Below are 17974 nucleotides of genomic sequence, written 5' to 3'. Positions count from 1 at the left end.
ATGGCTTATATTTTAAGTTTAATCAAGAGACTTATCTCCAAAAACATATAATCAAGAAAGAATCCACTATACTCACTACTGCAGCCTCTCTCTTGGACAGACTTAAAACAATTAACTTACCTGATTCTGTGCTGTGAACTTCGCCCAACAGTTCCTCCAAGATCAGTTGTGAATTTCACTGTTTGTTAATTTTCCCAGATGCACTCCGATGCCAGCGATACATGAATTCAAACAGCAAAGGCAGTAACTGTGCAGGTTCTCGTTCTCTCTCTCTTCAGGGTTCATTCCAGAGTATTTTGCATTAAGACTCTTAATCTGCGACTTTGGAACTGCCTCTCTTACTCCTTTTAGAATCAGGTCTTTCAATTCCCTCATTTCTTCTCTATGATCCGGGTTTTGATTGTCCCACTGGGGGTCTCTGAGGGGAAACTTCACCTCTCCCTGTCCAGCATCCCCATCCCCAATGGGATATTCCCTGTCCCATATTTTAATGGATGCTCCTCGAATAAGTCCCCTTTCTTCTCCAGCAAATAGTATATTCAAAGTAGACATTAACTCAGTCCATGTACACAGACTGGGCCCCAAGAATTGATCAATTTGTTCAGACAGCCCCACCGGATCCTCAACCATGACCTTCATCTCCTTTTTAAATGTTCTGACCTCCCCACTGGTGAGGGGAGCACTTACAAACCCAATCTCTTTGTCCCCTATTGGTACCTCCCGAAGGGGATGACTCTTTACATTCTTCCCCTTTTTTTGTTTTTGTTTTCCTCCCCTCGGCTTTGGTTTAGATCCTCCGGTGGCCTCCTCAACATCTACTTTATCTTCCCTTTCTTTCGTTGAGGATTGAGGGTCTGGGACAACAACATCCCCGTCCACTGCCCCTTCTTCCTCCTCTTGTGGGTCATCCGTTCCCTGTCCCCATCTATCTCCTCCTCCTCCATTTCCACCTAATTTGATTTTATGGTACGGGGGGGAGCGGGGGGAAGCAGCCAAGAGGATCCCTTGTCTTTACTACCATCATTCCCAAACTGCCCTTCCAACAAGACGCATAGTCTGCCTCCTCTCGAATAAAAGGTTGTTTTTCATTCACATACAGATCTAAATTCTGACAGACGCAATCCTCGTCCGAGCCGTACTTTGGCCAGAAGACAGCCGGACGAAGGATTGGTTCTTTGGTCAATAAGAAACAACAATATTTCATCATTTTCTTTTTATCTTTTTCCCTTGTACAAGTCTGACTTGTCCATTTCCTTAACATCCTCCCCAACGGACTTTCTGGAGGAATGTTAGCAGGGACTTTTTCTTCCTTTACTTCGTCGCAGTTTGACTTACTCTGCCTGCCCCCCATTTCTCAGGACCCTCGCCAGTCCCTCAGCGATTAAATACCCCTTTTCCCAGCCACCAAGGCAATACTTAAAAGTCAGTTTTCGTACCTTGGTCTGTGCACAGAGTTGCCTGGCCCCTTTTTTCTGTATTTTCTATCGACCTCCTTTCACTGTCTGATTCAGATGTCTCTCTTGTGGGATTCGTACCAGTCGCCCAAGGGAGCGGACCAAACTGGGACACGAGACCGCTCCTCAATCGGGAACGGGACATGTCTTCCCAGTGTCCAGCGCCAGCCACTACGCCCGGCGATGGAAGAATATCCCGGACAGGCCCCCAATTGTGGGAAATAGAACCCACTCACTTCAATAATTTCAGTCCGAGACAAGATCTGAAGCAGCAGTATCGTTTATTATAGCGTGGCGCCTATAAGATAGGCACACCGAGCTTAACGAGTACACAACTTATATATAATTCAATTCTCTTTCCCTCCTCCCACTATTCTAAACCTGGCGCCCATTACTGTTGTTTATCTCTTGCCTTATCCGACCTCGTACATAACAAAGTATAAGTCTTGTTTGGCCATTTCACCACATCCTGCTGTGGTCCATTGTTAGCGTATCCTCTTCCACTACCATCTGCTTCCTTACATTGTTAAAGTAACACTTCCTCCCATTCTTTATCCACACTGAACCTTATAGCCTCTTGATTGTGGTTTTATTATGTTTTTGCAGAAGTGGGAAACAGATGTTTATAACAGTTTGTCCAATATTAACCTACACCCCCCTCACCTTCCTCTTTCATGATACAACCTTGTGATTTTTTACAGATAACAACATTTATAATGACTCCTCACACTCTGATCCACCAGACACCACATGAAATGGTGTCAGACCCAAACAGGTGAATGGTCACATTGACGGGACTGAGTCCCAATGGAACAGGGATCACCATAAGATGGAACATCATGATGAAGGGATTCCCTCCCAAAGTCTGCTCCACCTTTCAGTCAGACCATGTCTGATCTGATCATTCTCAACACAACTTTCCTTCCCCGATCCCCCATAAGACCCTGTTTCTCCAGGGACCCACCTCCTGGGGGCGGGGCCCAAGCGGGACCGCGGTCCCTATTGGTCGGCACCATTGGATCGACAGTGCCCTTACCCAATCGGAGCCGGGGTCTGAGCTGTGTCCCGCCCTGAGGTGTCTCGAGGCGCCGCCGTTGAACCGACACTGCGAGAGGGAAGGGAGGGGCGGGGCTCGCGCATGCGTACCATTTCAAACCGGGAGGGGCGGGAAGGCGGTTGGTCCGTCTTCTCTTCTCCGGGGATTTCGGCTGCGCTGGACTCAGGAGGTTGGGTTTAAACCAACATCTTCCCCCCACCCCCGACGGCGTGAAGATCAACAAACTGTTAATGTTGAGTTATAGAGTCTGGGGGAGGTAACACCAAACAGCTGGAAACACACAGCAGCATCCTCCGAGGAGCAGGGAAATCCTGAGGGAGGCCTTTTGCCCGAAATGTTCCTTTCCGTGATCCGCGGATGGTGCCTGAGCTGCTGGGCGTTTCCAGCGCCATCCTGATCCTTCCTCACACCTGCCTTTGGCCCCACCCCTCTCTGCTGTCCGCACTCCCGATTGGCCGACAACACGGCGATCGACAGTCTAAGTGACCAATCGGAACCGAGGAGAGTGTTAACTCCGCCCTGAAGAGTCGTGCGGAGGCTCGAGGTGTCGCCGTTGAACTGAGTCTGCGCGGAGGTGAACTGCACACGCGCAGTTTGAACCCGGAAGTGGCGGTGTCTTTTCGTCTGTGTGGATTAACCCACAATGGACAGTGAGACTGCAGAGGTTCAAGAAGATCATCCACACCTTTTGAATTTGGCAACTAGGAATGAACAATAAATGCTGGCCCAGGCAGCGATGCCCGATTCCCATGACTGGGAAAAACAGAGACAAACTCAATTGGGAATAGTAATTTATTGCTCTTGATGTCATGGAAGGCACTGCTTGAGTTCTGGTGGGATGCTCTGAGGCTTCTCATTGTCATCTATGTCATTCAGGGCCTGGGAACATTCCACCTGCTTCATGTCGTCAGTTCAGTTTACTGGAACAGAAAATCCCTTATTTTACAGTTATATCTGTGTCAGAAATACTGTTATTAATAAACTGTGGTTCTTGTTCTTTCTCTGTGCCCCCCCCCCACCCCAGGCTATGTACTGCTTCCTTCTCAGAACTTTGTGCTGAGAAACTTGCCCTCCCTCTCAGTACAAACCAGTCACTGATGGAGTTGTCCATCTCACTCAACCAACAATCCTGTCCCCTCATTGCTCCACCGTGGACAAACTGCAGCGTCTGCAGTGGATCAAGTGAGTGCATATGAGCTGCTTCAGTATTAGAAATACAATACAGATTAGTTTCTATATTTATTATTGAACACTAACCCCACTCTGCCCGTTATTTACACAGTGTTTCCACCTCTTTCGTTTCTGTTTAATCTTCAATGTGATTCAGATTGTGGGGAAATGAATTCATTCCAAACGGGGAAAGAAGAGAGTCTTGAAGTCGCTCCGATCCAGACTGAGGGGACTGTGTGTACCTTGGAAGTTATAAGCATCACTGCTGTCATCATTTTTTGCTGATTCTGCACCCACCCCGACTTCTTTCAACCGTCTGTGCTGAAGGTTGAAATTCTATTGAAGATTTTCCAGTCTCCACTCGAGCTAAGTGAGGGTCATCTCTCATTGTAAGATTAGAGGCCCAGACACTCAGAGACATGGCCTCACAGTGTGGTTTTATCAGGATATCTCTGACTCAATGTTTCCTGCTGGGGACATGCACGGCATGAAGGAGCGAGAATGGGACTCTGTCTCGGCTGCAATGGAACATTACCAATTACACTCAACATTCGTAGGCCTGTGGGGTATGTTACTCCAGGTTCCTGCTCACTACTGTACCCAGTCTGCGTACTGGAAGGTGAATCTGTGTCGAAGTGAAAGGGGACTGTGCCTCTCAGCTGAGAGGGAATCCTCTGCCAATAACATCCACCCTCTGGATTCACTCAGTGACAGCTCTGTTTTGGATATTCCTGGGTTTGTTTTTTCCTGGAGCCACAATCAAGCATCTCCAGGGAGAGAGGAATAAAGGACAAGCTTATGAATGGAACAGTGAGCACAAAACCCCGGGTTCCTGGGTAACTGCACAAACCAATGTGTCCACAGGAGTAAGTTGCAGGACTCTGCTGGGAGCTATTTCTCACTGAGTGACAGAACTTTCCTACACTTTGTTAGAATGATCTCCTCACTCTTTTGCATTATATTGAATTATTTCCAGTATTGCTTTTTCTTTTGAAGAGAATAATCTATCAGTGATAGTACAGTGACTGGAAATGGCAGAATAGAAGCATGTATGAGAACCACATATTAAAACAAAACCTTCCGATCGCACATTTTGTAGAAAGATTGTCCCATTTCTTTCTCTGTCACGCCATGTGCTGATCCTGATAGTGGAACTGGTGTAAAAGACAGCATGCCAGTGACACTCCGACAACAATGCAGAATAAAAACTGAAAGAACTGTGGATGCTGTAAATCAGAACGATAAAATAGAAATTGCTGGAAAAGCACAGCAGGTCTGGCAGCATCTGTGGAGGGAAATCCCTTCTGACGATGGATCACTCTACCCGAAACGTTATCGCTGATTTCTATCAACAAATGCTGCCAGACCTGCTGAGCTTTCCAGCAATTTTTAGTTTTGTTTCTGAAAACGATGCAGGCTCACTGAGCCTTCACTGGTGATGATGGCTTTTCCTGGAGCATTGTTTTATTTTCAGGGGTTCAGAGCTTGTTTGACATTTGCTGTCTTGACTCATTCACAGATGCAACAGATGTCGGGTTGGCTGGCCAGGCTCGAATTTTTGTTCAACCCTAATTGCTTAGAGGGCAGTTAAGAGTGAACCACATTGCTGTGGGTCTGAAATCACATGCAGGTTAGACGAGGTAAGGATGATAATTTCCTTCCCTGAATATCAGTGAAACTGATGTGTGTGTTTTTTTCCCTAATAAGTAATAATGGTTTCAAGGTCATCATTAAACTCTTCATTCCAGGATTTTACTGAATTCCGATTCCACCATCTGCCATGTCAGGATCTGAACCCAGTTTCCAGAACATTCCCTGGGTCACTGGATTCCTGTCCAGTCATGTCCATATCCGTGAATAAAAACAAATCACCTTGCACATGGTGATCCATGTAGGTATCAAGACCACAGGAGGGACAATGAAAGGGATTCTGCTGAGGAAACCTGGCCATCTGAGGATTACATTAAAACACAAGATGACAATTTGAACAGACTCTGCACTGCTCCAATGAAATTGTCAATGTGGAAATTGGACCAGAGTTTGGCATCTGAAGCTGAATAATAGATGTAGGACAAATGAGTTTTGATTCATGGGATACGGACACCAGCCCTGGGTGAAAGAGACTGATGAACTGTTGGACAGTCTTCATCTTCACTGAGCACAACTAACTCTTTGTAATTCTCTTCCACAGAGAGTAGCAGATGCTGAGTCATTATTGAGAATGAAGGTTGAGTTTGACAGAATTTGGATCTACAAGGGAATTAATTAATGTTTGTGGGAGTGGAGATGGAGTCAGCTGGAATGTGGAGAAGATCAATCTGCTTTCATGGGGAGGTTTAATTGTCCCCCACGATGCCCTGCTGCTTGTGGTTAGGTGACATGGGAGGCTATGAGCTGGCTCAGTGCTATTGGGACAATTGACATTTTGTTACATGATTGTTGCAAGACTGGTTATGACATCCCCTGAAATTAAGCTTGTGAGATACTCCCTTCAATAATAGTAATGACACTAGAGGCCTTTTTCCCACTCCAAGCACTCCCACTACAGTCCAAACTTCCAACCATAGTTTGTTTAAGGGAGTAGACCACAGAGTACTCACCCCACCCTCCTCTAAATGCTTTCTAACTTCGAGCTTTTAAATATGCACTTAAACAGCACAATCTTACAATATTTACTGCTCTCCTCTCAAGCTGCTTTAAGCAGAAATCAACATCCTCACAATCTGTTTCAGTGATACTGACCTGCAGAACACTCCATCCAGTTTGCTCAGTGATACTGACTTGCTGCACACTCAGAAACATAGAAAATAGCTGCAGATGTTGGTTATTCGAGGCAGCACCATCATTCAAGAAGATGATGGCTGATCATTCAATTTCAGTATCCACTCCTGCTTCCTCTCCATACCCCTTGATCCCTTTGGCCTGAAGACCCATTTGCAGCTCCCTGAATATACATCTAATGACCTGGTCCCAACAGCTCTCTGTGGTAGACAATTCCATAGGTTCAATGGCTGTCCCCAGTCTTCTAAATTCCAGTGAGTACAAACCCAATTGATCCAGTGTTTCTTCATATGTCAGTCCAGCCATCCTTGGAATCAGTCTGTTGAAGCTTTGTGAGATTCCCTCAATGGGAAGAGTGTCCTTCCTCAGATTCGGCGATCACAATACTGCACGGAGTACTCAAGGTGTACAACTCAAGATGTACTCAAGGCCCTGTACAACTGCAAGAAGACGTCCGTTGTCCTGTATCAAATCCTCTCACTCTGAAGGCCAGCATGCCATGAGCTTTCCCCCATTTCCTACATCTGCATGGCAACCTTCAGTGACCGTTCCAAAATAACACCCAGGTCTCGTTAGACTTCATCTTTTCCTCCGGTTTCCTCCCACAGTCCAAAGATGTGCAGGTCAGGTGAATTGGCTATCCTAAATTGCCCGTAGTGTTGGGTAAGGGGTAGATGTAGGGGTATGGTTGGGTTGCGCTTCGGCGGGGCGGTGTGGACTAATCTAAACTGCCACCATTCAAATCATAATCTGCCTTCCTGTTTTTGCCACAAAGTGGATAACTTCTCATTTATCCACATTATGTTGCGTTTGTAAGTATTTACCCTTTCAGCCAGCCTATCTAAGTCACTCTGCAACTTCTGAGCATCCTCCTCACAACACACACTACCACTCAGCTGTCTGCACATTTGGAGATGTTGCATTCAATTCCTTCATCCAAACTATTAACGTGTATTGTGAACAGCTCGGGTCTCTATGGTACCCCAGCCATCACTGCATGCCACTCTGAGAAGCAACAGCTTATTACAACTCTCTGCTTCCTGTCTGCCAACCTGTTCTCTATCCACATCAAATCACAACCTCTGATACCATGAGCCATAACTTTGCTTACTAATCTGTTGTGTGAAACCTTGTCAAAAGCCTTTTGAAAGCCCAAACTCTCAACACCAACTGATTCACCCTTGTGTACTGGGCACATCGTCAAAAATTCCAGATGGTTTGTCAAGCATGATTTCCTTTTGTGAATCCATGCTGATTAAGACCAGTCGTGTCACTGCTTTCCAAATGCTTAGTTATTATGTCCTTAATATTTACTCCAACATTTTCCCTTCCATTGGTTTCAGGCTAACCGGCCTATCATTCCCCATTTTCTTTGTCCATCCTTTTTTTTAAAAAAAGTGCAGTCACATTAGCTCCCCTCCAGTCTTAAACTCACAACAGTGTAGAAATAAGCCATTTGGCCCAACAAGTCCACACCGACCCTCTGAAGACTATCCCATCCAGCCCCATTCACCTACCCTATTACTCTCCATTGTCCTGACTAATGCAGCTAGCCCACACATCCCTGAACACTTTAGTATTGCCAATTCAACTAACCTGCACATCTTTGGACTGTGGGAGGGAACCAGAGCACCCAGGAGAGACCCACGCGGACAATGTGTAAACTCCACACAGACAGTCACCTAAGGCTAGAATTGAACCCAGTTTCCAGATGCTGTGAAACAGAAGGGCTAACAACTGAGCCACCATGCTGCCAAATCTTTTAGAGCTCTTCCAGAGTCTCTAGAATGCTGGAAAATGATCACAATGCATCCACTATTTCTCAGGTGACTTCATTAAGGACATCCTTAAAGATGGAGAGCACAAGGCCCTGGGGATTTATTAGGTTTTATTTCCATCGATTTCCCCAATAGCCATGGAGTCCTCCAGCATGGAGATGTGCCCTTTGGGCCCAAACTGATTCATGATGACCAACATGTCCTCCACATTAACCCCATTTCCCTGAGCTTGGCCCATATCCTTCTAAACCTTTCCTCTCAGTGTATTTGTCCAAATGAGTTTTAAATGTTGTTAATGTGCCCACTTCAATCACTTCCACAAGCAGCTCATTCCAAATGCATTTTCCCTCAGTTACCATTTCGTTCTTTCCCCGCTAACTTTAAACTGATGCCCTCTAGTTCTCGATTCCCCATGCCTGGGATAAAGATTGAGTGTATTAAACCTTTCCATGCCTCTCACGATCTCGTACACTTCTATAAGATCTAGCCTCAGTTTCTTGCACTCTGAAGAAAAAAAAAGGCCTAAGCTTATCCAACTTCTCCTCAGAACTCAGACAGTTGTGTCCTACCAACATCCTCATAAATTTCTTCTGCACTCTTTCCAGTTTAGTAACATTCTTCCTGTAGCAAAGTCACCAAAACTGAACACAATATTCCGAAGTGCAGCCTCATCAACGTCCTGTATAACTGTAACACAACTTCCCAACTTCTATATTCAATGCCAAAACTGATGAAGGTCAGTGTGCCAAATGCCTTCTTCACTGTCCTGTATACCTGAGACTCCACATTCAGAGAACCATGCACCTGAAATGCAAGGTCCCTCTGTTCCAGTACACTCCTTAAAGCCCAAACATTTGGCATGAACCCTCTGTCTTGATTTAACTTTCTAAAACCCAAGACCTCACCCTTTGAGTCCTAGAGATGTACAGCATGGAAACAGACCCAACTTGTCTGTGCCGACGAGATATCCCAATCCAATCTAGTTCCACTTGCCAGCACACGGCCCATATTCCTCCAAATCGTTCCTATTTATATACTCATCCAGATGCCTTTTAAATATTGGAATTGTACAGCCTCCACCACTTCTTCTGACAGCTCATTCCATACACTTACCACCCTCTGCGTGAAAAAGTTGTCCCTTAGGTCTCTCATATCTTTCTCCTCTCAACCTAAACCTATGCCCTCTAGTTTTGGACTCCCCCATCCCAGGGAAAAGAGCTTGTCTCTTTTCCATATCCACGCCCCTCATGATTTTATAAACCTCTATAAGGTCACCCCCCATCCTTCAAAGTTCCAGGGAGACAGCCCCATCCTATTCAACCTCTTCCTATAGCTCAAATCTTCCAACCCTGGCAATATCCTTGTAAATTCTTTCTGAATCCTTTCAAGTTTCACAATATCCTTCTGTTAGGAAGGAGACCAGAAATACATGCAATATTCCAACAGTGGCCTGACTAACATCCCGTACATCGGTAAAATGACCTCCCAACTCCAATACTCAATTTACTGACCAATAAAGGAAGGCTTACCATACACCTTCTTCACTATCCTATATACCTGCGATTCTACTTCCAAGGAGTGATGAACCTGCACTCCAAGGTCTCTTTGTTCAGCAACACTCCCTTGGACCTTACCATTAAGTGTATAAGTCCTGTTAAGGTTTGCTTTCCCAAAATGAAACACTTCACATTTATCTAAATTAAACTCCATCTGCCACTCCTCAGCCCATTGGCCCATCTGTTCAAGATCCCATTGTAATCTGAGGAAACTTTCTTCGCTGTCCACAACACTGCCAATTTTGCAATCATCTGCAAACTTACTAACTATACATGCTATGTTCACATCCAAATTATTCATATAAATGACGAAAAGTAGTGGACTCAGCACCAATCCTTGTGGCACTCCAATGGTCACAGGCCTCTAGTGTGAAAAACAACCCTCCACCACCACTATCTGTTTCTACCTTCAAGCCAGTTTTGTACCTAAATGGCTAGTTCTCCATATATTCCATGAGATCTAACCTTACTAACCAGTCTCCCATGGGGAACCTTATCGAACGCTTTACTGAAGCCCATACAGATCATGTCCACCGCTCTGCCCTCGTTATTCCTCTTTGTGACTTCTTCAAGAACCTCAAAGAGGTTTATAAGACATAACTTCCCATGCACAAAGACATGTTGACTATCACTAATCAATTCTTGCCTTTTCAAATACATGTAAATCCTGTCCCTCAGTATTCCCTCCAACAACGTGCCTACCACTGAAGTGAAGTTCACTGGTTTATAGATCCCTGGCTTGTTCTTAGCACCTTTCTTAAATAGTGGAACCATGTTTCCCAACTCTTGTCTTCTGGCACCTCACCTGTGACTATCGTTAATACAAATATTTCTGCAAGGGGCCCACCAATCAGTTCCCTAGCTTTCCATAGAGTTCTAGGTTCCAGCTGATCGGGTCCTGTGGATTTACTTAGGTATGTTAAACTCCATTTGCCATTTCTCCGCTCACTTCCCCAGCTGATCAAGGTCCTGCTGCATTTTCTGATAATCTTCCTCACTGTCCACGACACCAACTATTTTCTTGTCATCAGCAAACTGACTACTCATAGCTTGTACACTCTCATCCAAATCATTGATATAGATAAACAGCAATGAGCCCAGCACCAACCCCTGTGGGACAGTCACAGGCCTGCAGTCTGACCAACATTCTTCAACTCTGACCCTCTGCTTCTGTTAGAAACGAAAATCGCTTCTTAATAATCGCTCTAGACAAATTCAGGAAAACAAAGGTTTATTAGCAAGTCTGCAGAAATGGGCACCCTTCTGAGTAAAAGGCGCGCTGAGGCTTACAAAGTTTCTCATTATATACAGTACAAGTCCCTCTCCTCCTTGGTTCTAACGAGCCATGAGGTTCACATTCTTAAAAACATCATTATTCTCCAACTTGCATCCTTATCACAAAGTCTGCAACAAATGTCTTCAGACCCTCCCCTTCATGCCTCCAGACCCTAGAGGTGTTATTTTTCTCTCCCTGTAGTCTTATCAGTCAAAGACTTATTCTTCTCTGTCTGTGCTGTAGCAGATGTCTCTGTATCAATCTGTAGCAGATGTCTCTCGAGTCGTTTCCCTGTCCTGCAGTCTTTATCAGTCAAGGACTCATCCTTCCCTGCCTGTGTTTATGGTTTCATCAATCAAGGGCCTGCTTGTTTTACTCTGCTCACAAACTGCATGCACTATTTTAAACTATTCTACTTTTGAGTATACAAAATGTTTTAAGAAAGCAAAAGTCTAATGTTTTAGAAAAGAAGCAAAAGTTTTATCTTTTATTATAGATCAGTCTGTGGTCTAGGCACATCTTAAAGTTGCAAACCGAAATTACCTCTCACAATTCCACCCTTTTCTTTTTTAAGATGTGCCTAGACCAAGATAAGCCCCCCCTTCTTTAAGGGCCCGGGAAATCTTTGGACTTTCGCAGCAACATCACCTTAAGTTCCCGTGTCCCATGTTGTGGAAACACCACTGCCTGGAGTCGGGAAATATTTTTCTGAATTAGAAGCTGAATCCAGGGGATTAGGCAGGGTAATACGAGAAGAAGAATCACGCCCCCCCCCCAACCACCAGTAGCGCCGTGCGCCACCAACTACCACCTAGGAGACCACCCCACCATCCGATGCCACTAAGAGGACGCCAAGATTGTACTGGCACATGGGCCAATTTCCGTATTTCATCGGAAATTTCCAAAACCGCTTTACCATTATCGTCAATTTCTAGGCAGCAGTTAGTCAGGTTAAACTTCCCGCACACGCCCCCCTCCGAGGCCAACAAATAATCCAAGGCAAGTCGGTTTTGATATATAGCAGCCCTCATCTGATCCTGCTGCTTAGCCAGCAGCTCCAGGGCCAGGGCAGTCCGGTTAGTAATAACCTCTACGACTGCTTGGAGCCTGGTAATTCGATTTAACATATAGATAGGAGTACGGTATCCCCATGATCCGCCCTGTGCCCATGTAGCTGGCCCGTAGTATGCAATAACCCGGGCCGGTGGCCACTCATCCCCCCAATCACCGACTTGGATATCCCTTGGCGACCTACGGAGAGAGTCAAAGAGTTTAATTCCCAAATCGTTGCCTTCCTTCCGGGGTAATAGGAAGAACGCAGGTCGTATTAGACCTAGGAAGCATACCCCAGCCCATCCCATGGGCAGTTTGGAGTATGCCTGATTACCGCATATCCAAAATAGGCCATCTGGAGCAGGCCCTCCCTGCCTCACAACGTTATCCCACAGCTCCTTCACCCCGGGGACGCCCTCATAAGGACCAGGACCACTGCAATTCCAGTAATCAGCCCCCAGCTTGTCAGAGGAGGAATCAGTACGTAATGGAACGCACGAGCCATGATCTCGGTTTGCAATGTACCAAGTAATATCCTCAGGCCACCATACTCGCGTGGTCGCATCCAATACATTCTGACAGGGACTAATCCCTACCTCCACGGTCCCCTTGCCTTCAATACAGAACTGGCCCTCAGGGCTGTTTGTCAGTCTCCACCCCTGGCTTTTCCTTTCGTTGACATGAGTCCAAGTGGTTTGCAGCAATTCCCCTATGTCTAAGCTTTGGCCAGTCCACGGCCATTGTTCTGACATATGCGGACCCCCACAAACCCAGCAATTGCTAACATTTAAAACAGTGGCTATTCTAGAGGTGAGATCAATAAACAGGTTTTGTGTAATATCAGGGAGTTCAATCTTTCCTTCTACCTCTTCGTATACAGATGGCACTTTAGAGAGCACGACCGTTCCCTGACGGTCTTGCTCTTTCCCCAACCCCCGATCAGTGTTCTGTATCTTGGTCTCCTTGACTCTGTCAACCTGCTCTCTGAGCAACACGGAAGATGGGTCCCACCTTCCAGTTTTGCTAATACATACCCAGCGCTCATTTATAGGGCATCCACGGATTTTGCCACCGTATCCCTTATTATACACCTGATAATAGGGTCTTCCGCCCTCCCAACATTCATGGCGTGCACTCACATCATAACACCAATCGTCCACATAGGAATGGGACACAAATGATCCCGTGTAGATTCGAATCCCAAGTCTTACTATAGTTCGACATTTGTCACATCTCCCCTCACCCTCCCCCACATACAGGAGTAAACTGATCAATATCCCCACCAATACAGTCCAAGTAGAGTTCATTATTGCTGTCTTTTCAGTTTTACCACCAACGGCTTGTCCCCTTGCTCGCATGTCCAAGTGCTTTCTTCTTCAGACGGAACAGGCCCCTTTATCCTTGATGCGTGGACCCACCCTTTTTCTTTCGTCCGAACAGCTGCTTCAGTTGTTAACAGAACCAGGAACGGTCCTTCCCACCGCGGCTGGAGCTTTTCGGCCTTCCAGGTCTTAACAAGTACCCAATCTCCGGAGTTCTGCAAAAGAACGGGATAAGGCCAGTAAATAGTTTCTGACAAATACATCTCCCCCTTGTAAAGTGGGACATCCATCAACCTTACTCCAATATGGTAATCCGAACAGCATTTCATCGTCTCATACTTCAGGATGCGAGAGTCTGTTAACCAGCGGTGAGCCTTCTGAGCCAGTATGGCACTAACCGAATGTGGGGAATATACTGTGATCCTTCCTCCAAAGGTAAGTTTTCGGGCCTCTTCCACTAACATTGCCGTAGCTGCCACTGCTTGTATACAGGTCGGCCATCCACATGAGACAGGATCTAACATTTTTGACAAAAATGCAACTGGCTGACGTTTCCCTGCCCGCAGCTGGGTAAGCACGCCCTGGGCAATTCCGCTGGCGCTATTGACATATAACTGGAATGGTTCCTTCAGGGTGGGTAAAGCTAATACCGGAGCTCGGATCAGTTTACTTTTAATAATATTAAATCGCTGCTCCTCCTCATCTGACCAGTCCACCTTTTGTCCTTCTTGTCCCAGTTTGTCGTACAAGAATTTTACTAAAGTGGTGTAACTTTCAATCCATATCGGCAATATCCTACTAGCCCCAGGAATTGTCTGATTTCCTTCTTCGTCCTGGGTATTGGCATACCCGTAATCCCTGATATTCGTTCTGGCGTGATACGGCGATGCCCCTTACTGACTTGATGGCCCAGATATCTTACTACTTGCTCCACAAACTGGAGTTTTGTCCTGGAGACTCGTAGGCCCTGTTTCCCCAGGAAGTTCAGCAGGGCAACGGTGTCTGCCCGTACCTCCTCCTCTCTTGGTCCTGAGAGCAAGAGATCATCGACATATTGGAGCAATTGATTCTCCGCGTTACACCGAAATCCTCCTAAGATCTGCTCCAGTATTTGTCCAAACAAGTTGGGTGACTCCGTGAATCCCTGCGGCAAGACTGTCCATCTTAACTGTCGCTTTTGTCCTGTGGAGGGATTCTCCCATTCAAAGGCAAAAAGGTTCCGACTTTCTTCGTCAAGGGGGCAACTCCAGAAGGCATCCTTCAGATCTATTACGCTGAACCATTCATGTTCGGGGGAAATTTTACTCATTAACGTGTAGGGATTGGGTACCACCGGGTACCTAGCCTGGACTACTTCATTCAACCCCCGCAAGTCTTGCACCAGCCTATATGTCCCATCCGGCTTCCTCACAGGGAGTATTGGAGTATTGAAAGGGGACATACATTCCTCCAGTAGTCCATCTGTGATTAATCTTTCTATCACAGGTTGTAACCCCTCCCGTCCTTTCATAGCAATCGGGTACTGTTTCCTTCTTACGGGGCCTCTTCCTGGTAACATGGTGATTTGGAGAGGTTTGATGTTTAAAGCCCCTCTGTTCCCTTCTCGGTACCATACTTCCGGGTCTATTTGTTGATCATCTTCTTCGGTGAGGGCGAACAATCTTACCACCATTTCCCCGTTACTTGGTACCGTTCCGATCCCTAGTTTGACCTGCAAGTCTCTTCCTAACAAATTAAACCCCGCCGATGGCAGTAGAAGGAGGTCTCGTTTAGTAGTTCTGTTTTCATATCCAATTTCCACGTCCTCCACCACTGGGACTTGTAATTTCTGTCCTCCAATTCCAGATATCCCCATAACTTTTCCTCCTGCTCGGGTGCCGGGGGGTATTTGGATTATACTTGATCTTTCGGCTCCCGAGTCCACCATAAATGTGATCTCCGATCCTTGGGGTCCTACTTTCAAGTTTACCAGTGGTTCCTGTCTATAGTCCTTTTGCCCCAAGGGTAGGAACCCCCGACCTCCCTAATCTTCCTCCATCAGTGCACCTCCCGCTTGTAGCGGGGGCACTCCCGTTTAAAATGTCCCTCTTCATTACAGTAGTAACATCTGAGTATCCTCTTCGTTTCCCTGTCGCGGTCTCGCGCTCCTCCACTCTTCCTTTGTTCCGGCCATGGTTCTCTTTTCCTCTGCTCTTGCCACGACTCTCCCCTTTCCTGTTTCTGCCACGGCTCCCCCTTTTCCCTTCTTCCAGCTTGTCATTTGTTGCACCGTTTGCATCATTATCTTTGTCGCCTTCTTCTGCTTCTCATCGTCCCTTCTCACAAACACCTTTTAAGTGTCCCGTAGTAGTTCACTTAGAGATTTACTATCCCAATCATCCATTTTCTCTAACTTCTTTCGTATGTCCGGTCAGGCTTTTGATACAAACTCTACCCGTATGAGTTGTTGCCCCACGTCTGTCTCAGGGTCCACCCCAGCGAACTGCTGCAAGTTCTTCCTAATCCTGTCTAGGAAGTCCGTAGGGGTCTCCTCCGGGTTTTGATGATTACCAAAGGCCTTGGTAAAATTGTGCCCCTTCGGGGCTGCCTGTCTTATTCCTTTTATCCAATATTCCCGCATGTCTCTCATGTTGCGCCGTCCTTCCTCCGTGTTCTTATTCCACTCGGGGTCGGTGAGGGGAAACTTTTGCTCCCCTCCTTCTCCCCCCTCTTTCTCCCAGACCAAGAGCGCAGCTTGTCGTATCATCTGACGTTCCTGGCTAGAGAACAATGTTTTCATGATGGAACATATCTCTTCCCACGTGTAAGTATTCGGACCCAGGAACTGATCTAATTGTTCAGCCAGGCCCATGGGGTCCTCTAGTAGACCCTTCATCTCCCTCCTGAAATTTCGTACTTCAGTACTCGTCAAGGGAACGTTCACATATCCCGTCCTTCCTTCCTCGCCCCCCATGGGCACTTCCCGGAGTGGATTCATTATTGCAATTGAGGTAGGGTTTTGTCCGTGACCCCTTCCAGCTCGAGATCTGGTCTGTACCCCTGAGGTAGCCTGTGATTCCCCCCATTGTCTTCCCCTTCCTCTGACTCGTCGTCACCCGAAGGAACATTTTGTGGGGCAGACGGGGTCACGTAGGGCGGTGGTAAGTGATCTAAAGGTTCCCATTCTTTCTGCCTTCTCGAGTCTTCATTAGTTGCCTGCATTTGGCAAGATATCGTAACCGGTAGCCAACAAAAGGCATAATCACTTTCTTCCAGATTATCATCAGGTTTTGAATTGACATATAAAATGAGAGCTTGCCGGACCCAGTCTTCGTCAGTACCGAAGCTAGGCCACCACACTGAGTCGCCCTGAATAGGTTTCTGGGACCACTTTTCACAGTATTTTACCATCTTCCTTCTAGATTTTCCTTTTCTCCCACCCTGATTCCAATTATTTAACATTCTTCCTAACGGACTATCGTCAGGTACCCCGGGCTATGTGTCATTGTTCCTGTTTAAGCCTACCCTTCCCTTAATCACTTTGGATCCCCTATTTCCCATTGCCGAGGACTTTGTATTTCTCGTATTATCCCGTGATAATCTATCACAATTTAGCCAATTCCCGGACCTTCAGTCCCGTGATCGCCCAGGTTCCTTTGCAGGCACCCCCGGTCTTTGGATTCCTGTGTCCTACGTCTCTGTGACACAGATCACAGGCACCCCGTAGGTCCACGTTCCTCCTCAAACACGGTCTCTGCAAAATCCCTCACAGGCGAGCCCCGGCCTCTAGATACCTGAGTCCCACGTCTCTGTAGAAAAATCCACAGGGACCCCGTAGGTCCCCAGGTCTCCGGAAACACGGTCCCCGCAAGTTTTTTCTTACCTGGGTTCGGTGCACCGAAATTACTCGATCGTTAACCGTCCCCACTGCCTCGGCTACACCCCTCCTTTGTTTTCCTGAGCCTCCCGGGTATCACTCGCTCAAGCCGCGCGGGGCAACAAGCAAGGAATCAGGGACTGCCGAAATCGGCAGGGTGCACCTTCTCCGATGTCCTTCCTTAGCTCCCCTTGCGGCCGGAGTGTTGACCGGATGAGCCCCCAAGTTGTTAGAAACGAAAATCGCTTCTTAATAATCGCTCTAGACAAATTCAGGAAAACAAAGGTTTATTAGCAAGTCTGCAGAAATGGGCACCCTTCTGAGTAAAAGGCGCGCTGAGGCTTACAAAGTTTCTCATTATATACAGTACAAGTCCCTCCCCTCCTTGGTTCTAACGAGCCATGAGGTTCACATTCTTAAAAACATCATTATTCTCCAACTTGCATCCTTATTACAAAGTCTGCAACAAATGTCTTCAGACCCTCCCCTTCATGCCTCCAGACCCTAGAGGTGTTATTTTTCTCTCCCTGTAGTCTTATCAGTCAAAGACTTATTCTTCTCTGTCTGTGCTGTAGCAGATGTCTCTGTATCAATCTGTAGCAGATGTCTCTCGAGTCGTTTCCCTGTCCTGCAGTCTTTATCAGTCAAGGACTCATCCTTCCCTGCCTGTG

At 46.6% G+C, this 17974-nt stretch overlaps 1 protein-coding gene across 1 annotated transcript in view; it reads right to left on the bottom strand.

Annotated features, from left to right (window-relative positions):
• Window positions 1–17417, bottom strand: part of LOC140484467 (endogenous retrovirus group 3 member 1 Env polyprotein-like) — a 100303-nt gene extending 82886 nt beyond the window's left edge. The window contains exons 1-2 of the mRNA XM_072582874.1: window positions 17310–17417; window positions 12167–13662 (exon numbers count right to left, since the gene is read on the bottom strand). Coding sequence (XP_072438975.1) covers window positions 12167–13483 — 1317 coding nt within the window. The 5' untranslated portion in view covers window positions 13484–13662; window positions 17310–17417. The remainder of the gene's footprint in view (window positions 1–12166; window positions 13663–17309) is intronic.
• Between the last annotated feature and the right edge of the window lie 557 nt (window positions 17418–17974).

This window comes from Chiloscyllium punctatum, chromosome 13 (genome assembly GCF_047496795.1).
Source record: "Chiloscyllium punctatum isolate Juve2018m chromosome 13, sChiPun1.3, whole genome shotgun sequence".
Taxonomy (NCBI): domain Eukaryota; kingdom Metazoa; phylum Chordata; class Chondrichthyes; order Orectolobiformes; family Hemiscylliidae; genus Chiloscyllium; species Chiloscyllium punctatum.
The sequence above is the reverse complement of the archived record's forward strand: the minus strand, read 5'-3'. Positions and strand labels throughout refer to the sequence as shown.